Here is a 27,381-nt window from a genome sequence, read left to right on the forward strand (position 1 = left end):
GCGATGATTTATTAACCCCAAAAACAAGACAATGATGACGACGACGACGACTCTAGTCGAAAATACACTCATCTATATATTGATTCGTACACCCATTTTTGGTTAATAATTAAGATGAAATCACATCTATAAAAAAATACTTAGAGTTATAAAAAATCCCATACTGAGCATAGTTCATGTCACTTTCATGGAATCATTCAACAAAATATGATAGATACAATTTTTTTTTTCTAGTTTTAAAATAAATCAAATATCACTAAGGAATCCTACAATAAGAAGAAACGGCCATCCAGTACTTTCAGGTTTTCTATGGTAGTCTACCTTTAATTGACTTATGATTTCAATCATTAAAAACAACAACGACAAAAATAGTAACGACGATAGCAACAATGACAAAAACAGCAACAACGACGATAGCAACAATGAAAAAAAACAGCAACAACGACAATAGCAACAGGTGGTTAGTTACATAATTAACATAAATTTCTATCAAAATCAAAATAACAACATTGATGATTGAACAGAATTAAACATCAGGATTGTTTTTAAATTGATTATATTCTTTAATGAAATCAATAATTAATTAGAATAGATTTCATTATAAATGTCCAATAATTCATTCAATGAAAAAAACCCAGCTTGTTTCAATGAATGAATGAATGATAATGTATTAGTTTAGGAAAAATGAAATAAAGATATATCCATTTGATATTGTTTGCCTATAGGAACTAGTAGCTAGGTGAACAACGTGATGATGTTTGAATTGAACGGTACTAGGTTGAAGTATTGGAGTGAATATTATTTCTGAAATGGAGATATATTCCATTGATGAGAACCCGAATAGGATGAAATGCACGTCTTAGATTCTACTACTAGTTACTATGTATCTTTGCTTGTAATACTTGTAATATTGAGGTAATTCGTATAGGATGCACTTATACCAATAAGTGACTAACTAATTACAGTTCTAAATAACAATGGGAAGATACAAGCAAACAATACCTATATGAATTAAACTTTACCTTATTGTACAAGCAAGTGGCTAACAGGACTCAGTAAGTGAGTGGATAATGCGATAGTGTTTGAAGCGGACAGTACTGGATTCGAGTCCCTGAGTGGACATCGACTCTGGGATGCAGGTATATTCAGATGATGAGAACTAAAATAGGACGAAACGTACGTCTTGGATTCTTCTACTAGCCACCATCCCATCTTTGCATATTATTGTTATTATTTTACTACAGAATGAAAAACATTGTATCCAACCTTAAATCAATTGAATAGAATATGTTCAGAATATATTGAAGGTACTTGAAGGAATCAAATATCTTCTTGATGAATGTATTTGATTGTCTTTGTGTATTATATTATTATTATATTATTATATTCTTTCAGATTGATAGTTTCATTGTGAAACTTCCATTATTTTTTCTAAATCACATCATTAGCTGGACAGATTCTATACGCCTGTTATCTGTCGTGGAGTACAGGCTACCGACTAGGATTCAGTAACCGACTCTGTCCTGTGCTCTACTTTCTGGTCGTTGCTACATATTATTCATTGTTTTGATGTCTGCTTCTAATTCTCAGTTCAATGTTTTCTTTGATCTGCTACTTTTCTTTTTGCTCTGAAGTTTTCAAGTTAATGTTTGTCTCGTAATGCACTTTGATGATTTTTTAAAAGTGTGACCAATCCATCTATAGCGTCTTTTCTTAGTTTCATTGTAAGCTGGAAGTTGGTTTATTCTCTGCCATAGTAAATTGTTGCTGATGTTATCCGGCCAACGGATATTGAGTATCTTGCATAGACAGTCGTTTATGAATACCTGTACTGGTTTGATAATGGTTATATTAGTTCTGGAAGTTTCAACGCCGTACACTAGAACTGCTCTGACGTTTGTACTGAAAATCCTGACTTTGATGTTGGCTAACAATTGTTTTGAGTTCCGTCTGTGATGATGAAGAAGATTTGTTATACATCAGAAAACCCTTGAAATGCCCAGGTATGATCGAGGGTGAGGAGAGTCAGCTCTCCCTCTCCAAATACTGTCACATGAACATGTGCATACAACCACTGTCAGGGAAATCCTACTCAATGTCTTCTCGTGGCAGGGTTGTCTTTTACGAACCTAAGAGGACGAAAGGCGAATATCCGGTGCTTTAACCAGGTTGGTGGACACAGAGGGTCCAACTAGGTGAGTTGGGAAACCCTGATTCCAAACCAATGGTACACATGGACTTCACGACCCTTGAGGAACAAATGGCGTATGAACCTATTGTTTGTCATTGGATACCATGGGACTACATCTCCTTATGTTGCTCCACTGCCTTGTGGATTGGACCTTTAGGTCAGAGGCTCGAGTTGTGACCCTCTAAGAAAACCACTTGCTTCAGTCTGGGCACCCGAGCAGTATCACAGCACACACACAATTCAAGTGACTTGTTTGGCGTATATGCATTCGGTGCTCCTTTGCACCAATACATATTTGTTCAAATAAATATACATCAGAAATATTCAATTTGTTGACTAATTGGGAATGTTTCATGCTAAATAAACAGTTCTCTCCAATCTAATCAACAATGTGCACATAACATGATCACACATAAAATCATTCACTATAAAGATCATAGTTTCAAATTCAGAAAACCACTCATGATTAGTTTTATTGGGATGGCTAACTTTGTATGTATCTATCTAACTGACTATTTTACTAACTAACTAAGCTAAGCTAACCTAAGCCTAACCAAGCTAACTAACCAACTAACTAACTAAGCTAAGCTAACCTAAGCCTAACCAAGCTAACTAACCAACTAACTAACTAAGCTAAGCTTAACCAAGCTAACTAGCTAGCTAACCAACTAACTAACTAAGCTAAGCTAAGCTAAGCTTAACCAAGCTAACTAACCAACTAACTAACTAAGCTAAGCTTAACCAAGCTAACTAGCTAGCTAACCAACTAACTAACTAAGCTAACCTAAGCTTAACCAAGCTAACTAACTAACCAACTTACTAACTAAGCTAACCTAAGCTTAACCAAGCTAACTAAATAACTAATCAACAAAAATCACTTCTATATATTTTACGCATGAATGAAACCATTGAATAATTAAAGTGAATCGATAATTAATGAATATGAATTCCTTCAACTTATCAACTCAAGTGTGAATGTAGGTAACAATGCGAAGTTTAGACTTGATAGTCTCGAATGAATTAATCATTGGATAGAAAGATGAAAATGAATCTATATTTTTTTATATAACCTCAATGAGTAGAGAAATTGTATGTTTGATTTTTTATAGCTTACTTACTCCTGTTACTCTCAACAGAAACCGTCAACCAACATTCTATGATCCACTCTGTCCTAGGCCTTCCCTTCTAGTTCTATCCAGTTGTTTTTCATTCTTCTCATGTCTGTTTCCATTTCTCAGTGTAATGTGTTCTTTGATTTTCCGCTTTTCTAAAGAACATTCGCTATACTCATCATTTATTCAAAAGTTTTCCAAACATCTTTCAGCTTTAGCCAAGTTATGTCCCCTTTATTCTTTCTCCAAATTTATTCCACTGGATTATACTACTTGAACAACATCTTCAAACCCTAATCTTTACGATTACTGCTTATACTTTTACTACCTCGACAACTATGGGATTTGAATCGACAATTGTATCTCTGTGGTAATGTGATATGACATCTTGAACTTATATACGTACGTACGTACGTACAAAGTCCTACATTGTTAACTAACTAACTGCCTGACAAGTGCCATAATTTGAATCACATTGGACAGAAACTACATGAGTGATTTCGAATGAACAATCAATCAATGGAAAACTAAATGTTGTATGTTTAAAGCAACACAATAAAACCTCTATAAATTGATACTAACCGATTAAAGAACAATGAGGAGTGAATGTGATGTAGAAGAGAAAAGGAGTGTCCGTTTCCTCATGTTTCCACTCATCATCTGTCAATACACTATTTCGTCTTTGGAAAATATTTGTAAGCATGTGATGGAGTGTAAAAATAATCAGAGAACATTTACTCAAAACGATCGATACAGCACGAACAGAGGAAGTGATAAGAAAGGCAGAACAAGTAAGTAGGGTAGATACAACAAAACAATATCACAACTGTCGTGTGTACAACGCATGTCAATCTACCTATAAAACAAAAGTTTCCATTTATTACATTGTGTTTGAGCATTGATGCAATCATCACAACACACGTACACACACATCCATACATATCCGTTTATCAACTCAGTCAAAACAAACTTCAAACAGAAGACGATTTGTTATTCTACTCGAGAAATTGTAACAGTAATGCTGTGTGCATATGCGGCATATCTGCGTATGACTGCACGATTGCAAGCTCTGTTCACTTCCCAACAAATTGCATTCTCATAATCAATAAAGAAATAGTGATAAAGGCCATATAAAGATGAGGGTCTTAACATTATAACGAAACAATTTAAAGCCGATTGCTTGGAAACGACGCATGATGATGATTATACATATTCGTGTACTTGGCATTCGGTTAATGATACCGATCGATTATTCTAATTGAAGTAGGTGTGATTGGCCTCGAAATTGAGAACAATTAGTTGGAATTCCAATGTTCTACTCACTAAACCCTGATAGTATTTATGTGCATATTTAACTCTGATATGATCGATCGTATTTGTGGTGCAGTATTGAGCTTAGCTTATGAACAATAAGTAACTGTCAATTTTTGTTTAATTGACAAGATTGTAATCAAGGTTTGAGATGTCACCACTGATCTATGCTACTTGTATTGATTATATTGAACAAAATGTGGAATAATCAGTGATCTTTGGAGAGTAGAAAGATAACTCTGGAAAATGTCGATGACGTTCGTAAGCCGACCAAAGAATAAGTATGATACACAGTAATTCATAACTCTTCTTCCGTTAATGGTTGTGAAACGAGGCTTTTAGTAAACAGAGAATATATGTAGGTGATTGTTATTCGATCATGGTTGCATTGATAGTTCTGTTCATATATGTTAGAACGAATGAGTAAGTAGTACTGAGGTTAGAGGGAGATTAATGAGTAAAATAATAACAAATCAACCGATGCGTTTTTGGAATCTTCACCAAAACAAACCATAATATAATATCAGTCTATTTAGTTATTGAGGTTAGACGGAGAATACTGGGTAAATGAACAAATCGACTGTTGCCTTTTTGGGATCTTCACCTGAATGATGTCGTTGGGATAGTTTTTTCTACCTACCCATACATAACACAATATCTTAGTCGACATACAATATTCTCTGATGTAGGAATAGATTGAAAGAAAACTAAAGAGGAACAAACTAAAATATAACATCAGTCTATTTAGTTATTGATTATTGATTTGAGCAATGTTGTTATAGATACAGATTACTAGATTAATAAGTAAGTAGTATTGATCTGCTTTTTTCAGAGAAATAATCATAGATTCAAGTAAATGGAATCATTGAATATACACGTTGCTGAGTATAAAGAAACAAACAAAATTTCTCATCAAATTTTCTAGTTAAACAAAATGTAAACAAATTTCAGTGGAACAACAAATTACATGCACACACACACGTACACACACACCACAACGTTATCTGATGAATATAAGTGGATAAGTTAAAAATCACGTCAATAAAATGACGATGACGACAACAACGACAACAACAACAGTATCAACGACATTCAGAATGATTGACTATATGGGATGGAAAAATCATATCGACAATCTATCCATAGATACACAGATTGACACGACCAGGGTATGTATATACATACGTATATATACCTACCTATGCATATAAAGCCATCAACTCTGAGTCTACATAACACTAATTCACATAACCTGGTTTCAATAATAATAATAATGTTTCTTCCAACTCAATAATTCACAGATATTTTAAGAGAAAACGTATCGAACGGAGAATTAATTAAAAGAAAATTATCCCATTTTAATTATTTGTGTTAACACAGATACTGACATGTATCAGTATGAATATGCATGTGCATGTGTGTGTGCGCGTGTGTGTCATGAATGAGCTGATGGAAGAACTCAGTTGAACAATAGATAATTGGAAATGAATGAATGAATTAGATAGAAATGAATGTGGGGGGGGGGTAAATAATAATTTAATTAAAATTAAGAATACTACTAATATGATTGATACTACTGATACTACTACTATTGATAATAATAATAATAATAAAGTTAATTAATAAAGGACCAACATATCTTTATTGAATTTGATTAAGTGACAGGATGAATGTCACTTATTGTTGTGATGAAATGTATAACCCAGAAAAGAAATCGACAATGAATTATTAGTGTAATTATGTAATTTATCAATGTTTACATGCATATCTACTTGACTGGTTATAATAAGCTAACTAGATTGATTAGCTCAGTGAATAAAAGGTACTGGGTTCAAGTCCAAGAGAGTAGAATGTTAGTACATCACAGACGAACGAGTCCTAAATAGGATGAAACGCGTATCCTAAACTTCACTACAAGCCTCATAGCAAATTTACCTAAAAATTACTACATAATATGAGTTGGGAAATTCTTTAACAGATATCAAAATGTTTCTATGATTAGTGAATAGGAACATATATGCCATTGATAGAAGCATCAGAGCCGACAAATGCCTAGTTTTAATCGGTTAAATGAATGTGTGGGCACCTTTCTATGTGATCTGGAACGAGTCAAGATAACTCATATTTAGTCACCCTTGCTTAACTGATTCGAGTGACCAACCTTTTAATGTTCACTTTTTTAACAGTATTCGAAAATAGTTAGCAACACCTATGTCTTTGCCTTCATCCGATAAGACTTAACAGACTAACTAATCGATTGTTCACATCTTTTGTCATGTTTTTCATTTATTTCTTATCCCTTCCTTATAACTTACATTATTATTATTATTATTATTATTATTATTATTATTATTATTATTAGTAGTAGTAGTAGTAGTAGTAGTAGTAGTAGTAGTAGTAGTAGTAGTAGTAGTAGTAGTATTAATGGCTTTATTCTGTATTATATTTTGGTACAATATAGAATTCTCAGCACAGGGTATTTCAACAAGTTACTTATGCAAAAAAAGAGTAACAAATACAAAAAAAGGTTTGAAAAAATAACCCGAAAAACTGTACAACTTTTAAAATTGGAGACATGGTTAACAATGTAGGTAATTGACTAGGTTAACTCTAACATCCCGTTCGTCACAGAGTATATTTACTAGGTAAGGTATTATAGAACTTTTATACTTTTCCTTGCGTGCATGGATTTTAATGTAATTACGTCTCGTTCTACCAGAAGAAGATATACAAGGAGAAAGATCAAAGTGGAGGGGATGGTTACTATCTGATAAAATAACACCTGCCAGGAATTTGCATGAGTTTCAATGTCTATCCACAACCACATTAATTATTACCTCGAAGGATTCACCACACATCTTGCTAACTGCCTTCAGCACTCTCCGCAATACAGCAAACTCTTTTCTCAGAAGCTTGGGAAAGAATAATGGAGAACAGTAAAGAATAATAGGTAATATGCAAGAATTGACAAATTGTAAGAGTAAATGACGAGTAATCCCAAGAGCATGCAATTTCTTTATGTAGTAAGTAACACGGAAAACTTTCTTCGATAACAGTAACAGACCAAGAGAGATCAAAGGAAAAGGTAACACTAAGATAATTGACCTTCGACACTGTGTTTATCTAAGAGTCTCCAATGATACAAGCATTATGGGATCTCAAAAAGGTGTTTATATTCCGTTCATGTCTCATGCTAAAGTTAACAGCTTGATATTTAGACGGATTAAATATGAGACCATTAACCACAGACCAACAATCAACACGAGGCAAAAACTCATTCATTTCTATGGGATGTAAAGAGAAAAAGATAGGCATACATACAGTGAGATCATTCGCACATTTCAAAAAAGTGTTTTCTGTGGAAGATGGCAGATCATGCAGAAAAAAGAAGAAAGAACAGCTCCTTGTGGTACACCTTCATGAGACAGCAGAGACTCTGAACACTTTCCTCCAAACACAGTGTACTGTTCCCTTCCAAAGAGGTAGGAACATAGCCAGCTGGTTATCCAGCTGTCAGTGTTGACTCTGATTAACTTGTTAAGCAGAAGTATAGTCCAGAAAAGTGCATCAAACATATTTCTTACCCTTTTCCAAGTTGAACACTATCTTGTGATGCAAAACAGTAACGGCATCTAAGGCGCTTTTCTTGCATCTGTAAACAAACTGAAACGGATCAATGTGCTCTTTTATCGCATGAATATTTCCACTTTTTCTACAGTTCACTGAATCGCCTATTTTTCTTTCTCTAATCAATTAATTTTCATTTGATACCTGAAAAACGAAAAAATTATCAGTACATGGGTTGTCGAAATTATTAAGTTTTTGATTGAGATAATGAAGTGATTGATGTTAGACCACCGTTTAAAATCCGTAAGCACTGGACGGCCGTCTCGTCCTATTGTGGGACTCCTCAGCAGTGCGCACCTATGATCCCACTCGCAGGATTAATCGGTTTATGATCTAAATCAAAAACATAATAATCTCCACAACCCCTGTACTGATGATTCACATGTGATCACTAGTGACTAGCTTCGATAGAAAATTCTCGAACTTCTAGTGAGAACTCGCGACCAGCGGAGCTAATCCGTATCGGGCAGAGACAGGTATCTACCTCAGTACAATGGAAGATGATCTAGCAATTTCGTGGATTGATTGATGTTAGACACTAACACAATTAGATATCAGATCAGTGGTCCAGTAGGTTAAGTGTTCATGTGCGAGACTGAAGGCCATAGATTCAAATCGTGGTTGCTCACTGCTGAGGAGTTCCACAATAGGACGAGACGGCCGTCCAGTGCTTACGGATTTTAAACGGTGGTCTAACATCAATCGGTTCATGATCTTTTGGGGACGTTAGATCCCCAGAACTCATTTGGGAAAGGACCTAATTTTGTAATTTTATTTAGAAAATTCGAACGTCTTTGTTTTCACGCCAAAGGCGCTCTTTTATCTTCATGTCGTATTTCTTATTGGGAAATATCTTAAATACTATTGGTCCGTTGCGTCTTTTAGTATGCTATTTGGTAACTGTCCCCAAGGACGGTTTTGTACTGTATATATATATATATATATATATATATATATATATATATATATACGTTTTGAATTGTGTTTGTTGTTATCGCTCGTTTCTGGCTGTTGTGTAGAATATACTTTCCCCATTCTAAGCTTGGACTTCTTCCTCTAGTTGGCGGAGCTGGGATGACGGATCAATAGCTAACTTACTGGTCTTTGATCATCGAATCTTGTTTCTTGTTTGTAGATTAAGTGAACTCGTAATCATTTCAACCCTAGCATGATCTCAATCAAAAAGAAAATTATTCGAAAAAATAATTAAAAAAATTTTTTTCTTTATTTTAAAAAAAAAATTGAGTAAATTAGATTATTTTTGATTGGTTAATTTTTTGTTTTTTGGATTATTTAATTATGATGATTCTTATTTATGAATAATCTAACCAATCACAGGTAAGCAGATATATATTTTTTTGTTTTTTTTTCAATCTTAAATTTGATTGGTTATTTAGTTACCTGGTTAAGTTTACCTATTTTCCTACCTATCTAATATGATTATTACTACATATATATATACAGTCCTATCTACTCAAATGTAAAGAATATATTACTGATAGATGTACATATGCTTTAATGTGTATGTATGTGTGTGGGTGCGTGCCTATGTATGTATGTATGTATCCAAGTATATAGGTATACATCTATACACCTCATTTATATATATTGATTGTATAGGCATTATTTCCTTAGTAGATTAGATATACTCATTCAATTAGGATAAACTATATTCATAGAATAATGATAAAAATAATCCTTTAAATGAATATACACATGAAATTCAATATAATAATGATTCAATGTATATTAATTTTATTTCACTTAGTAACCATATTCTATTATGTAACCTGTAATATCCCATATTCTAATCAATTATCTATGAAACCATCTAATCGTAATATAAATTCATTATATAAACAAACTAATCAAAATATTGAAAGTATATCTATGATTAATCAACCAAATAGACCATATATAAAAATTTATGATCCAGATCATAATGATCCAAATTATTTACCACCACCACCACCAACACCACCACCAACAACAACAATAATAACGCAAAATTTAATCAATAATACAGAATTGATCAATCAAAATAAAGAAAATCAATTGAAAGAAGAAATTTATACAAAAACATCTATGAGAGATCGTATAGTAAATTTAATTATGTCAAAATATCGAAGTTATGAACGTCCACCAGATGGTGGTAATGCAACTATAGTAACAGTTAATATGAAAGTATTAGCTATATTTTCAATTGATGTACGTACAATGGATTATTATATAGATTTATTATTAAGACAAGTATGGCGTGATCGTCGTTTATCATGGTATGATATACCAGAATTTTCAAAATTTAATGAACCATTAGTATCACCAAAATTAAAAGAACAATTATGGTTACCAGATTTATTTTTTCGTAATGGTAAAGATGGTTATTTACATAAATTAACATTACCAAATTATTTATTACGTGTACATCCAAATGGTAATGTATTATATAGTCAAAAAATAACGATGAGATTTTCATGTCAAATGCATTTACAAACATTTCCAATGGATAATCAACATTGTCATATTAATATTGGTAGTTATGGTTATACATTAAATGAATTAAAATTTGTATGGAATCATAATAAACCAGTTGAATTAGCTGAAAAATTACAATTATCTGAATTTGAAACACCAAAACAATTTATTACAAATGATTGTTCATCTGGTTATTCTACATCAACCGGACAATATACATGTTTAAATGCAACATTTGAATTACAAAGACAATTAGGTAGTTATTTAGCAACAACTTATATACCAAATGTATTAATTATTATGGTATCATGGTTAAGTTTTTGGGTTAATGTTGATTCAGCACCAGCACGTGTACCATTAGGTTTATTAAGTTTACTTGGTATATTAACACAAGCTATAAGTGTATCATCAACATTACCACGTGTATCATATATTAAAGCAATAGATATATGGATGATATTTTCTATTATATTTGTTATTGGTGTATTAGTTGAATATGCTATAGCATTAACTATATTAAGACGTAAACAATCTGAAACATGGCATGAAGATGTTAAAGAGATAGTACGTGAAGAATTAGCTAGATGGTGTGCTATATGTCAACAACAACAATTAATACAATTACAAAATTCAAATCAATTAATTAAAGGACAATTAGAATTTCGTGAAGAATTAGAACATTTATTAACTAATCAATTTATTGATGATTATAAAGATAAAACGAAACCAAAACGACCACCTGGTTTAATTGAATCAGAAATTGATACATATAGTAGATTTTTATTTCCAGCATGTTTTGTATTATATAATTGTTTTTATTGGTGTTATTTTTTAATTATTGTTAATCAAATTTAATCATGATCAATTATTGATTGTTTGTCGATTAATCGATCGATCGATCAATCAATCAATCAGTCGATTCCTCTTTATGTTTGTTCTTGATATATGTTACTACTCCTGATTCATCAAGATCAATCATTTGTTGCTTATCGATCAATCAATCAATCAATTCCTTCTTATGTTCTTTCTTCATATATGTTGCTATTGAGATATTTGAAACTTTTCAACTCTTATAGAGTTTAACAATCAAATATAATGAATTCGATGTTATGCATGCAAAAATCGATCAATTATTCATTTTATATCAATCGATCGATCAATTATTCAATCCATCCCCCCGTTATCTTCTTTCTTATTTTGAAACATCTTGTTGTTATGATTATAATGTGTGTGTGTTTTTTGTTTTGTTTTTCTAAATGGAAACAATTCTGTTGTTAATTAAATTTAATCAAGATTAATCACTGATTGTTAATCGATTAATCAATCAATCAATCAATCAATCAATTAATGCATTTGTAATGATCTTATGCATGTAAAAAATCGATTACTTATTTCTTCTTTCTTAATCGATCGATCAATTCCGTCTTATCTTCTTTCTCGATAAATGTTACTACTCAAATACGTAAAATTTTCTATCTTTGTTATAGTTTCTCAATCAAATATAATGAAGTTGATGTTATGATCCATTATTAATGTATTTGACGTTATCTTAATCATACAAAAATCGATCACTTATTCATTCTTTATCAATTGATCGATCAATTAATTAATCCATCCCCCCGTTATCTTCTTTTTTTTTTTACTTTTAAACATCTTGTTGTTATGGTTATTGTTGTGTTTTTTTTTGTTTTTCTAAATGGAAACAATTCTGTTGTTTAGCTTTTAGATGAATTATACAATTTGAATAGAATTCATTGAATGACTATCATGATCATGATCATCATCATCATCATTATCATTATCATTATCATCACCATCATCTATTACATAATCAACAATATACTATGAGAATACACATTTTCCAAATAAAAACAAATACATTCAAAATTCATTTGTATACTTAATTATGATCATCTTTATGTGTAATTTCATTGGGAAGATTACCATTCATTACCATTCGTACCATTAGTACCATTATTATTATTAGTATTACTAATACTACCAATATAACCATACTCAACTAAATAAACAAACATGGATGCATTTAGTAAACATTAACTGAATAATATTCAATAGTTCATATCAACCCCTTTCATTGATGTCATTCAATAAAGTATTATTATCATTCATCATTATAACTTGGTTCAATGTTCATTTTTTTTGTTTTTTTGTTTTTTGTTTTACTGTAAAGAAATGTTATCTATTGTATACAAAATTGTTATGTTGAATGAGTTACAGTAGAATCAGAGAGACAGAGAGGAGGGGTGTATTTTGTAAATATTATAGTGTAGGGCCAGTGAAATGTCACTAAGTCCTAGCCAAATCATCCGGTAGTGGGGTCATTGATTATCGAGTAAATCATCAATCCTCGTCAAAGTCAGGGACAACCAATGCGCATCAGTTAATCGTATGCCATGGACTAGCCCATGCGACAGTGGTCTTACTTTCGCTTGTATCTACTTTAACTAATATATTTCTGTAATAACGTCCTCTGTGTTATACAGTCTTCAAAGCAGCTATGGTACCTTGATACGTCAATGGGATAGTTCATGTAAGGTGCTGACCACGAGGTGTGACTTAGACATTAGCTAGTTTGTCACACCATTCACGTCTAACTCGAATAGGCCTCCAATCATTACGACATAGATCATCTACGTTGGTGGTCTACAATAGTAATTTAATAGTTGAATTCATGAATCAATTATTGTTAGACCATCATGGATACAAAAGGAATTTGATAAAGATCTTGATTCATCATGTTAGAATGATTTGTTCAGATGACATTATTGTAAATGAATTGGTTAATATTCATAACTTACCTAAGTAAGAATGGGTGCTCAATAAAATTGATCGACAAACATAAGAAGGAGATGAAAAGAAGGACAAAGATATTTACCGTTTCGAAGAAAGTATTGTTCATAAAATTACAATTCCTAAATGACACTACTGAAGAAATTGTGACTGAGAGACTAAGAAAAGTGATACAAAAAACATTTAATGCAGCTAGACTAAGTGCTATCTTCTGCCAATATTCCACAATATGAATGGCCAATAAAGACAGATTGCTTGAATTCGCCAAATTCATATGTATTTATCGATTGAACTGCTCCTGTAGAGCCAGTTATATAGGGCGTACAATTCAACAAATTCATCATTGTATAACAGAGTACCATCCGTCGTGGTTGAGCAAAGGACAGATAAGAGTGATCGAAATTGTTATGTTGAGTTATTGACAATAGAATCAGAGAGGGGGTGTTTTTTTGTAAATATTATAGTAATTTAATAGCTGAATTCATGAATCGATTGTTGTTAGACCACCGTGGAAAGTCTGGAAGCATTGGACGGCTGTTTCGTTCTAATATGACACTGCCTTACCAGTGCGTATCCATGATTAGTGAGATTAACACCGTTGGATGTCGGTTAGCTCATTGGTCTAGAGGTTAAGCTCTCTGACGGAGGATTAATAGGTCCTGAGTTCGAATCACACCATGCGGGATCGTGAGTGCGCGCTGCTGAGGAATCTCATACTAACGGATGAAACAGCCGTTCAGTGTTTCCAGGTCTCCCATAGTGACCTAGCTTGAATTAACTCATGAATTCAATTAGTCTGTTATAGTATAGTTTATTATTATGGATTATAATAATATGTTATTTCCTTATAGAAGTTTGTTTAAACTAAGAGTATCCACACACACACACATACATACACAGATATCTATAGAATGTTATTAGATTTATCTTGAATAGATGGATATTGATTCGTGAATAAATTTTTTAAATGGTGAGACTATAATTTAGGGATGACCTTTGAATGACTCTAGAATGACCTTAAGAATGCCCATTTACTTACTAGGACTAAATGAAGGTTATAAAGCAGTTTGAAGAATAAGGATCATCATCAACAGTTGATGATTAGGGCTAAGAATTACAATCACGGTTTTTCACCACGAACTGACATCAGCTAAACTGCCAAGATGCTATTTAGCCAAATGGATGAATGAATTTCGCACCAAAATCCAAAACCTATCATCTTATATCTGATTGGTTAGTTCATAAATTGTAATCTTGCCGAGGGACGAATAAATGAGAATTAAGGAAAACTTCCAACATAAAATAAGTTAGGGAAATATTATTGTACAATGCTTAGAACATCTCCACAAATCCCTTCTGATAATAACCATCTGCTCACTAGTGACTGACTTCAAGAGATACTCATGGAGTTCTAGTGAAAAGCCGTTACCAGTGGAGTTCAACCAGGTCTGTTGTGAGATAGTAACTCACTGAAGACAATGGTGTACGGTGGCGCAACTTCGTGGATTGGTTGAAGCTAGACATAACACCACCGGATGCCAGTCGGTTCAGTGGTCTAATGTTTAAGTACTCGCGCGCGAAACCAGTAGGTCCTGGGTTCGAGTCCGCGGGGTGCAGGGTCGCTGGTGCGCACAGCTGAGGAGTCTCGCGCTAGGACGAAACAGCCGTCCAGTGCTTCTAGGCTTTCCATGGTGGTCTAGCTTCAATTGACTCATGATTTCATTCTATGAAATTTCTGAAATTCTCCACAAATCCCTTCTGAAAATATATCTTTTTTTAAAAAATTCACTTGGTATTGTTTGTTTAAAGCGAACGGTACTGCTTTCGAGTCTTAGAGTGAAAATCAATTCTGCGATGCATGTACATTAGGCTGGACGAAACGCGCGTCCTAGATTCTGCTACTAGTCATCAGCCAATATCTTTTTGTTATTATACAGTAAAACTGATAGTTTTAAATGTACTAAGTGCTAGATGGATTTCATATAACACATGAATCAATCAAATTTCATTTCAATTCACATTGTTTACAGCAAATCCGCAAAACCAACCATTTTATTAATGATCCACTAAACAATAAGTAAGCTGGTGTAGTAGGGAATGATGAAAAAAGGATAATAGATTTCACATACGATCACTTCATATCAATAAAACGCCAACAATAGTTCTTCCATAATTTCATCCCTGTAAGATATTTAATGATGATGGATTTGAAAGAAGAAGAAAGCCTGGAATCACTGGACGACCGCTAAGCCCTCGTATGGGACTCCTTAGCGATGTGCACCTACGATTCCGCGCAAGGGACTCGAACCCAGGACCTTCGATCTCGCACGCGAACGCTTAACCTCTAGACCACTGAGTCAACACCCGTCGGTGTTAATGTTTAATTTCAACCAATCCACGAAATTGTGCTACCATTCACTATTGTTCCCGCGCGACATCAAACGCCCTGGGTTCGTTTCCCTTGTACGGGGTCGCAGATCACTGCTGAGGAGTCCCATATTGGGACGAAAGGGCCATCACGTCCATCCAGACTTTTAATGATGTTCTAACATCGATTTATTATTTATGATATCAATCTAAACTCAATAATTTCCACAACCCTGCACAGATATCCCCTTGTACATATTTATCTTAAATCATAGCTTCTTACTTTCATATAGTACTTGTGTCTAAAAAGTTCTACTATATGGGGCGGAAATTTCCAGAACTACGAAAGCCATCATTCATAGAATACAAGTGTTTATTAACAGTCGTCTACGCAAAATACTTTGGATCCGTTGGACAGACACTATCAGTAACAACCTACTGTGTGACAGAACAAATCAGATCACAATGGAGGAAGAAATCAGGAAGAAGTGCTGCAAGTGGATAGGACACACATAGAGGAAAGCACCCAACTGCGTCACAAGACAAGCCCTTATGTGGAATCCTCAAGGTCGAAGGAGGAGAGAAAGACGAAAGAACACAATACACCGAGAAATGGAGACAGACATGAGAAGAATGGACAACAATTGGACAGAACTAGAAAGGAATGCCCAGGACAGAGTGGAATGGAGAGTAGTGGTCGACGGCTGGGGTTGTGGAGAGTCAGCTCTCCCTTCTTCCCTCTCTCTCTCTAAATGTTCTCACATGATCATGTGCATACAACCACTGTCAGGGAAGTCCTACTCGCCGCTTTCTCGAGGCATGGGTGTTCCTTACAAAACTGAGAAGACGAAAATCGAATGTTCAGTGCTTTAACCGGTCTGGTGGATATGGAGGGTCCATTTAGGCAGCCTTTACATATGAACCTATTGTTGGTCACTGGCTACCATGAGACTGCATCTCCTTACATTGCTCCACTGTTTTGTGGATTAGACCTTTTAGTCGAAGTCTCCGGGCATGGTCTCCTAAGAAAATCACCTGCTTCGGTTGCGGCGCCCGGTTAGTATCCCATCCCTTACACAAATCGAATGAATTATGTGGCGCATATCTATTGGGTGCCTCCTTGTACCAATGTTTACATGTTTAAATAAATAAAATACATCATAGTTTGATCTATTTCTATATCAAGGAATCTCCTTCTGAAGAAGATACTTATACAATAATTGATCACCTTATTTCAAGAAATGAGTCATAATTAATTACAAATTTAATCAATGATTAAACAGATAATCTCTGATAGAATCTTTAGCACTCAGTGTAGATCTTGTATTTTATCACAGGTTACTTATTTGAACACATAAATATTGGTACAAGAAAGCACCAAATATATATGCACCCCAAATGCCCTGGTATGGCGGAGAGTGAGGTGGGCCCGCCCCTCCTCTCGAAATGCTCTCTCACGGCCACGTGTTTATAGCCTCTGTAAGGGAAGTCCTACTCACTGCCTTCTTGTGGCGGGAGTGTTGTTTACGAAAACGAGAGGACGAAAGGCGAATGTCAGGCGCTTTAACCGAATCCCAAACCAATTGTGCACATGGGCTCCAGTATCCTGAAGGAACAGATGGCGTATGAAGCTATTGTTGATCACCGACTATCATGGGAATTCATCTCCTTACGATGCTCCACTACCTTGTGGGTTAGACCTTTAGGTCAAAGGTTCGGGGTGTGGCCCTCTAAGAAAAAAAGACCGGCTTCGGTCCGGGCACCCGATCAGTATCATAGCCCACACATAAATATGATGAAATGTCGATATTTTATCATAGAAAACCTTTATGTAGCTGTAATGAACAGAATCACCGCTGAGAATGACTGAGCCTACTCTAACACGAAATTACATAGTTATTTGGAAAAGAAAAATATGAAAACCATATGTTTAATGCTTGATTTGCAAAATGTTCATTTATTGTTTCAGTCCTTATTGTTTCTTCATTCTCTGTTCTCGCTCTGTTTTCTTTAATCTTCTTAATCTTCTACTGTCATAGATTCTATTTCTTATGGGCATTATACACTACTTATGTCGACAATAAGTAGCACACACCACATAATCATTAATTAGATATTGATTATGATAATACTCTTGATTTAAGATGAAACGTGTTTATGAGAATATCTGGGATTCCATTAGTAATCACTATGAGATAAAACTATTTAGATGTCAACTTATTCAATGAAGAAATTTACATCATCTAAATAAGCAGACGGAAATCATTTACCATGTACAGGTTTATTTATCTAGCCGTGAATCATATTTTTTTTATAAGAACAGCACTTCCTCCCTCTTGGTTGGCAGCGACACCAAATATAGTGAACGAGAACACAAGTGGGGACAATCAAATGCATTTGAATACAACATTACAGAACGTCTTGGTAACATCTGAATACCATGCTGTAAATACTTCATTTGCAAAATGTTAATCAGTCATCTCAGACTTTATTGTTCTTTCGTTTCCATACCAACCACTCTCTGTGCTCGTTCTCTTCTGTTCGATCTTCTTAACCTACTACCGCCAAACATTTCACTTTCTACTGATGATACATACTACTTATATCTATTGACATCATTAGCACACATCATAGGATTACTGCCTGACTACTTGAACTGAAATAAACGGATCAGGATTTGAATCTATGATATATCGTTTGAAGATTAAACACTTCGTCCACTAAGCACATGATGATCGGTAAATACAATTATACAAATTCATAGTAAACAGTGTAAATTATTAATTAAATATAAAGGGTTTCTGATTTGTTCATTATGGGTTTATTCATTACATGGGAAAAAATTGAAATTCAAGAAGTTTGTTTCCTTACTAATTAACGTTAATTGATGATCACTAAGGAACACATGGAGTCGGGAATTGGAAGTAGACATGAAAAAGATAAATAACAACTGGAAAGGATTGCCCAGGGCAGAGTTGGATGAGGAATGTTGGTGAGCGTTCTATGCTACTCTATGGGGGGTAACAGGCATAAGTAAGTAAGTAAGTAAGTGTTCTAACTTGTGGCCTGAGTGGCCTGCTAATATATAATGTAATGATACCTCCAATTAGAGAGCAATGAACTATCGATCGGACCAATGACGCATAAAACCTGTACGAGTAGTCTACAGTCCTTAGCAGTCCTACTTCCTGCTTACCCCAGCCTGTTAAGTCTAGAACACCAATCTCAGCCTCCATGATATGAATCATTATATTTCAAACATACTGAGTTTATACACCAACCAAACAGACCATATTTTACTATAAAATAGGAAACAACATGTGCACAAGATTGACCAAATGTGGCTGTGAATGTGGAAGATAGTAATTACTAAACTGGGCATAACTCGTGAGTGGTAAATGGTATAATAATCATTCATAGGTCAAAATAAAGCTTATGACAAGAGGGACATGAATATGAATAGTTTAGTTACTGAACAAATATACAATAACAATATACGTATAGTATTGATCCATAAATGGATCCCATAAGTTACCATTCATTATGTTTATCGGGCATGACAGTAAGTACTTAAGTGAGAAAGTAAGTAAGTAAGCAAGTAAGTAAGTAATATCTTTTGCATATAAGAACATTAAGTATTTCATATATGATGATAATACAGTTTCTATAAATCTTGATGCCATTATTTAATCATCAAGGCCAAAGAACGAATTGCATCGAGAAATAGAAGCGGATATGAAAAGGATAAAAGAACTGGAAAGGATTACCCAGGACAGGGTTGGATGGAAAATGCTGGTAGTGGTGGTGGTGGTGCTGAAGTTTTCGAATTTCGAAATTCTTACACTTCACTTCTACCTGAAGTTTGTGTTGATGATGATGTCGTTCAGAAGAACGATGAAAGCTCCACGACTAAGTCATCCAGCTAAGAGAATAAAACCCCATCAAAATACGTGTTGTCTTAATAGTATTAAATATTTCTAATCAATTATTTTAATGCTGTATACATCTAATATTCATCTAACTACGATGTATATAAAATAATTTAACCTTCCCAGTCGGATCCATACATGTTTATATAAATACTGAAATGATTCAAGGAAATACATTTTGACAGATCAATTCATTACAAATAGGTCGTGGAAATTGATATGAATTATTTTCTGGTTAGCGTTATTTTAGCGAGTTAGTTTTCTACGGGATGGGGTAGCTAACCCCATGATCAACCCTCTTCCTTTATCCGGACTTGGGACCGATAGTAACTCTAGAAGAGCTATAGGTGGAGTTGGACATTGATATGGCATTATTATTATTATCATTATTCATGACGTTATTCAATATTATATTCTCCGTACAATATAGAATTCTCAACACAAAGTATTTCAACAAGTTTCCGTATCTTACTTCTTGATTGATCCTGACGAAAAACATTGAGTGATCCCCTTTTATAAGTTAGCAATCAAGTCAATCGACATCTAAATGATTCTTTTCAATGTACATTGCCAGACATCATGATGTATCTGTTTGGAATTTTTTGTAAGTGTGTTCTGAACTCAATTGGACTGGGTTAGACGAACAAAGGATCAATAAAGACGATAGGCTGCTCATACCAGTCGAACATCATTAGTTTAACACAGTACCAAGATTGTATAACTTGCATTTCGATTGATGAATAAATGACATAATAATTAGCTGAGCTTAAAAAGTCATAATATATTTCCATTAATAGTTGAGACAATGAGTCAATTGAAACTAGACCACCATAGAAAACCTACTGTAGAATTCTTCAACAGTGTGCATCCATAATTCTGCCTCATGAGATTCAAACCCAGGACCTATGAGTCTCATATGCGAACGCTTAACCTCTAGATCACTCAATCGGCTGTCAACTAATCCGCGAAATTAAGCAACACATCCACCATATTCTTCAGTGAGTTACTATTTCAATCAATGAATTTCACAAATAGAACAATCAATGATGTATCCAATTTTGTTCTACTCTCATTAAATTAATTAGACTATTTGATAATATGCTAATGTAACTAATAAATGTTTATTCTTCTAGAATAGATTCTAATTAAATAGGTCATTTTCAATGGATGAATAATAATGATAATCTTCTAAGTTTGTATAACATCTAAATCCCTATTGTAGGAGGTGGAGGAAAGGTGGATGATTAAGATTGTTGAATTTCATAATTTTACTACATTGAATGAACTGAATCTAGAGACCGTTGATAACTGACAACGAGTGGATGATTAATTTTATTTGTATATGAGATTTCATTTACAATGTACATGCATGATTTCATTAAATTAGGGGCCTATTATAAATCCTAAAGGTCCTAAGTTCGAAGACAAGTGTAACTATGAATGATTACTGATGAGAAGTTCTATACTAGGATGGAACAACTATCCAGTTTTGTAATTAAGATCAGTTTTCAATGTGGAACTCAAAGTGTCAATACATATCTAATAAAAAGTTCATTAAAAGCAAAACTGGATGGTGTTTAACCATGGAATCCATGACTCGCGTTTTAATCTTACTTCAGACCAACCAGCTAGATGTATCTGCATCCTAGAGTTGATATTCATTCAGGTATTCGAACCCAGTAGTGCTGTTTACAATCGTAAACAACAATCGGAAGACACAAACAAACAACACTAAATGAATTTAAAAATTCATTATTTCAACAATAAATTTCTCAAATACTTTCTCAATCATAACGAGATTATTAGAAGGTATCTATAATTGAATTCACTTGATATTGTCTGACTTGTATCTTCCCACTGAGGTTTAAGACTGCAATTGATCAGTCTGTTATTGGCATATGTGCATCCTATGCGGTATCCCCTCGATATTGCCTGAAGTGATAAGCTTTATAGGCAGTAATAGATAGTGGCCAGCAGTGATATTCAGGACACGCGTTTCGTCCTATTTCGAACTCGTTAACTGAATGTACTTGCATCTCAGAGTTGATGTTCATTCTGTTAATAAACACTTGTATCTTCCGGATGATGTTTCAAAAATTGTAAAATATAATTATTAACAATTAAAGACAAACAAATCAATAAAATCAAGATCATTTTGGATCAATGTTGAAAACTGATCAATAATTGATATTTTGTGAGACTGAAATAATCCTACCATTAGATCATTAGCTTATGATCAAAATCCATCTAGATAATAGAAAAGAAGTTCAATCTAAGAAACAGGATCAATTCATGAAGTCGTTAACAATTAAACTGAATCATACTAAGTTGTATCGATTTGCTGACTGATACCTAATCATGAGTTGTATGTTATAAATTGGAGATCTGATTAGAAACCGGTTACAATGGTGCAGGTATATTCAACCTTCATCCTTCTCGAAGTATTGGTTATGATGTCATTTGTTTATTTAACATTTTTAGATTTCATCTGTTCTGTTCTAAACTATATTTGTCTTGTCATTCCTATTCCTGATTGTTCTGTTCCTTAATTTCTTAATCCAAGATTCATTGTTGTCTATAATTAATTGATTGAACGATAAAGTAGTTGATGAGGTTGTGAATCTTCATCGACTAAGATGGTTGGGTCACGTGTTACGTATGCCTGAGCACCGATTACCACGACATACAATGCTAACCGGTGTTGTGGATGGCTGGAAGAAAGTTAGGGGTAGTCAAACCAAAATATGGCATCAGTCCACAAAGTCACTTACTTCTAGTCTTAACCATGTTGGTAGATGCAGACTACTTGGTTAGTGTCCACGTGACTATCGTGATCAATGGTTGGAGACTCTTGATGACATGGCTCAGAATCGATCACAATGGCATGGGTGTATACACTCTCTGTCTTCCCTTAAACTAAGAGGTTAAAATCACTTCATATCTTTCTTTCTAAGAACTAATTCTTTCTTCCTGTACTATATCCTTATATACAATCTTTCTTTTATATATTACCACCTCTGAATTAACTACTTTTATTAATTCGGTGTTCATCTTGTTGTGTTAATGAAGTTTGGCAACTTAGACCGATGCATATATATGCCTGGTCCTACGTTTTAGCTGACTGACTGACTGACTGGTTGAATGATATTGTGTACTCCTTATTGCTTGTTAAATTCTAATAACAAAGTCTGCAATGTAATTATAAAGCTTAGTGAATGTAAGCCAGGGGGTATATATAATTTACTATGGGAGATTTGTGGGTAATCAACTAGAGATAATGGTTTATTATCAACTATGGTCAACCATTCAAAACAATATTTTACTTCCTTTGATAGTTACCTAATTCATAGTTAAATAAGTTTGTGAGAATTTAAAAAAAAGATCATTATCTTGTTCATTCAACCAAGGTGACTTCATTTCCAATTTAAATTAATGTATGATATATGACAAAATTATCGTCTCATGGTGATAAATCATCTGCAAACATGTACTTAAAGTTTATTGACTACTTATAATATGTAAGTAGTTTATAAATGTCTCATTAAATTCCCTTGGTATTGTTTACTTGAATCTTCTCATTGATGTTTAACACTGCAATTGAACAGTCCCTTATAGGCATATGTGCATACTGTGTGTATTGCCTCGATATCACATTAATTCACAAGCATTCTAAGCAAAAATGGATAGTGGTTAGCAGTGTAATCCAATTTGATGTGTGTTTCGTCCTGTTTAAGATTCGTCATTTGAATGTACTTGCATATACTTACAGTCCTCAATATCAATGGGAAGATTCAAGTAAGTTTAACACTTCAACCCATTTCATAAGCAATTGGCTATCAGGACTCCGTAGATAAGTTGATAACGCGATGGCGTTTATAGCGAACGGTACTGGGTTCAAGTCCCAACTCTGAGATGCAGGTATATCCAGTTGACGTGCCTCAAATAGGACAAAACGCTCGTCAAACTGGTAACCACTACTAGTCATTATCCATCTTTGCTTATGATGCTTGTTCCACTCAATGTTGGTTTCATGTACATTGAACCAAATAAAAACAATCAAATAAATCAATGAGTAGTACAGTGAAAGCATAAGCATTGTAGTTATTGTAATTATTGTGATTGAGTTTTGTCATCTTTAACATACAAACTGGAACAGTTCTAATGACTTCATTTCACCATCCTATTTGTCCACTATAGTCTTTTGTATCTAAGCAAATCGAATTAATTTAGATATTTCGTTTATCATATCAATCAATGGTTTATTGACGTATCTTTGTATATTAGTAGGTAAAATGGCTAGGATAAGATTTAAATCTTTTAATGATACAAATATTCCCAAAGTTTTAGTTATAACTTCTATATATAACGATTTATTCAGCGTAAATGTCAGTATATTTGAGTACTGTCATATCAAATCAAACTTCCATGAGAACCGATAAAACAATTAATTCTGTAATTGTAATAGTTGAGATCATGAGTCAATTGAAGCTAGGTCACCATGGGAAACCTAGAAGTACTAGACGATCGTTTCGTCCTATTGTAGGACTCCTCAGCAGTGCGCATCCACGATCCCACTTCACGAGGTTCGAACCCAGGATCTATCAGCCCAGGTTTTTCATGTTGGCCTAGCTTCAATTGACTCATGATCTCAACTATTGAAATTACTAAAATCTCCACAAAACCCCTTCTGTAATTAATTCTGTAACAGAGAATAACAATGAAAGATTGATGTTAAGAGGATGAGAAAAGGAGATCATATTTTTAACTTATTATAATTCTTGTTCAACACTACTTCCGTTTATAATTCATATTGTGAATGGAATAATGACATCGTATTTCTTTATATGAAAGGTTGGAAAATCACCATGTTTAACATTAGCCATGCATATCAAGATCATATAAAAGGTTCCTTCAACCGTTATGAATATCCACACACCCCAATACTTTCATATAATGAAGGTGTTAGTAGTGTTGAGATAGTTCAGGTCAATAAAGTCACATTATTTGTAATGTGAGTATATGAAGAACTAACATTGTTTCGTTGGGGGAGAGCAGGAAGAATCATATATGATCAGTTTAGGGGTTGTGGAGATTGTTAAGTTTTTGATTGAAATCATGAGTCAATTGAAGCTAGACCATCATAGAAAACCTGGAAGCACTGAATGGCCGTTTCGTCCTAAAAGCCGTGACCAGCGGAGCTAATCCGTGTCGGGTAGCAACAGGTGTCTACTTCAGTACAATGGACGACGGTCGCGCAATTTCGTGGATTGGTTGAGGTTAGACATTAACACTGATGGATGCTGGCTCAGTGGTCTATTTGATTAAGCGCCTGGCGCGAGACTGATAGGTACTGGTTTCGAATCCTGCGGGGTGTGTGATCGTGGATGCGCACTGCTGAGGAGTCCCATACTAGGACGGAACGGCCGTCCAGTGCTTCTAGGTTTACCATAGTGGTCTAGCTTCAATTGACTCATGATTTCAGTCAAAAAATCATTTATGAATTGAACGAAGGAGCAAATTATAGAAGATGCTGGAACACAACCCTATGGTCGGCAGAGATCTCGCAAATAGACTCTCCACGAAAAACTTATTCTTACGTATTCCATTAAAAAATGTGAGGAGAATGTAATGTGACGGGATTAAATGGGAAAAAAATAGATTCTTTTGCTCATTATGATGCTTAATCAACATGAGTTGAGTATATGTGATATGTGTGATTTTATTCTAATTAATAGTCAAAATGAGTATCCAATCAATATATAGATTGAATGTATTTTCAACTAAGGTTATCGTTTAATAAATCTTCCCTTGTATCAATTTTGGTGTTCTTTCTTCATGTCATAAAGATTGCAATGGTTCTTCGTTCTTTTTAAGTTAAGAATAAGTAAAGAGGATACAACAACAAAATTAAATGATCTTTATCATATGGGTCAATATTTTTTCTGAAACGGCAATCCTTTCCACTTGTTATTTATCCTTTACATATCTGCTTCGAATTCTCGACGGAGTGTGTTCTTTGATCTACCTCTTTTCCATTTCCCTTCAGGATTCCAAGTTAGGGCCTACCTCGTGATGCAGTTTGATGATTTGAGTAATGTATGTCTTATCCACTTTCATCGTCTTTTCCTAATTTCCTCTTCAGCTGGAAGTTGGTTTGTTCTCTCCCACAGTAGACTGTTTCTGGTGGTATCCGGTCAACGGATGTTGAGTATCTTGCGTAGACAACTGTTTACAAATACTTGTATCTTCTTGATGATGGTTATAGTAGCTGTCGAAGATTCAGTTTCGTATAGTAGACCTGTCTTGACGTTCGTATTGAAGATTGTGACTTTGATATTGATTGACAGTTGATTTGAGTTCCATATGTTCTTCAGTTGAAGGAATGCTGTCCTTGCTTTTCCAATTGTCGGCTTTACGTCTGCATCAGACCCTCCACGTTCATTGATGATACTTCCCAGGTAAGTGATACTTTCCACCTCTTCTCCGTGTTGTATTTGAAGATTTTGCTTTTTCCATCATGAATGTTGAGGCTTATTGATGCTGAGGTTGCTGGTACACTGTTTGTCTTCATCTGAATTTGTTGATGTGTATGGGATAGAACGGCTAGGTTATCTGCGAAGTCCAAACCTGAGATTAGTTTATGAACCATAAGCTTTCGTTTGATATATGATTCATTGCCATATCGTTTTCTGTTCCAAAGCTATGGTAATTTAAACGTAACCTTTGCTACTCTATTTTCCTACCCTAATGCCTAGTTTGAACATAATTGTATTTTTCTAATTTTTTTGTGGGGTTGTGATCATGTTAATCATCTATTTATTCATGAATCTGATCGCACTAACCTGAACTAGAAATCGGAAATAAACCGAGTAGTATTCCATTGGACTCGTCTTTTCCTCTTTCTTGATTGTTAACCATTTAGGTGATAGAATGTTTTTCGTCTCTCTGACTAAGGCCCTTTCTAACTTCAAGGTTTAACCAGCTAGTTTATCGTGTCAAAGCCTTAACCTATATTGAAACAAGTTCCCTCCTGTATATTATTGGACAGACAGATCAACAATGTAATAGTGTTGCAGTCCAAGATCTCGATCTCATCTTTGTTGAGAACGTTAGATCCCCAGAACTCATTTGGGAAAGAACCTAATTTTGTAATTTTATCTGGAAAATTTGAATGTCTTCATTTTCGCGCCGAAGACGCTCTAGTCACCTTCATGTCGTATTTCCCACTGTGAAATATCTTAAATGCTATTGGTCCCATCTGATTTGAATCAACATATGCTCACTAGTGATTGGCTTCAAAATGTATATCCTGAAGTTCTAGTGAGAAGCAGTGACCAGTGGATTTTAATTGGGTCAGTTGTGAGATAGTAACTCACTGAAGACAATGGTGGATGGTGGCGCTCAATTTTGTGGATCGGTTGTATGCCAGCCGGTTCATTGGTGTAGTGGTTAGATGCTCGCGTGTGAGATCGATAGGTCGTGGGTTGGAATCTCGCGAGGTGGTATCGTGGATGTGCACTGTTTAGGAGTCCCACGATAGGAAGAAACAGCCATCCAG

General features: G+C 34.3%; 1 protein-coding gene across 1 annotated transcript; it reads left to right on the forward strand.

Moving 5' to 3' along the window:
- Positions 1 to 10,062: 10,062 nt before the first annotated feature.
- On the forward strand, positions 10,063 to 12,866 carry GLRA2_2 (Glycine receptor subunit alpha-2; the record flags this gene model as incomplete). The annotated part of the gene is made up of 1 exon (XM_012945717.3): positions 10,063 to 12,866. The coding sequence occupies one exon, from the start codon at positions 10,063 to 10,065 to the stop codon at positions 11,569 to 11,571; it is 1,509 nt and encodes a 502-aa protein (XP_012801171.2). The 3' UTR covers positions 11,572 to 12,866.
- Between the last annotated feature and the right edge of the window lie 14,515 nt (positions 12,867 to 27,381).

Source organism: Schistosoma haematobium, chromosome ZW, assembly GCF_000699445.3.
Source record: "Schistosoma haematobium chromosome ZW, whole genome shotgun sequence".
Lineage (NCBI taxonomy): Eukaryota > Metazoa > Platyhelminthes > Trematoda > Strigeidida > Schistosomatidae > Schistosoma > Schistosoma haematobium.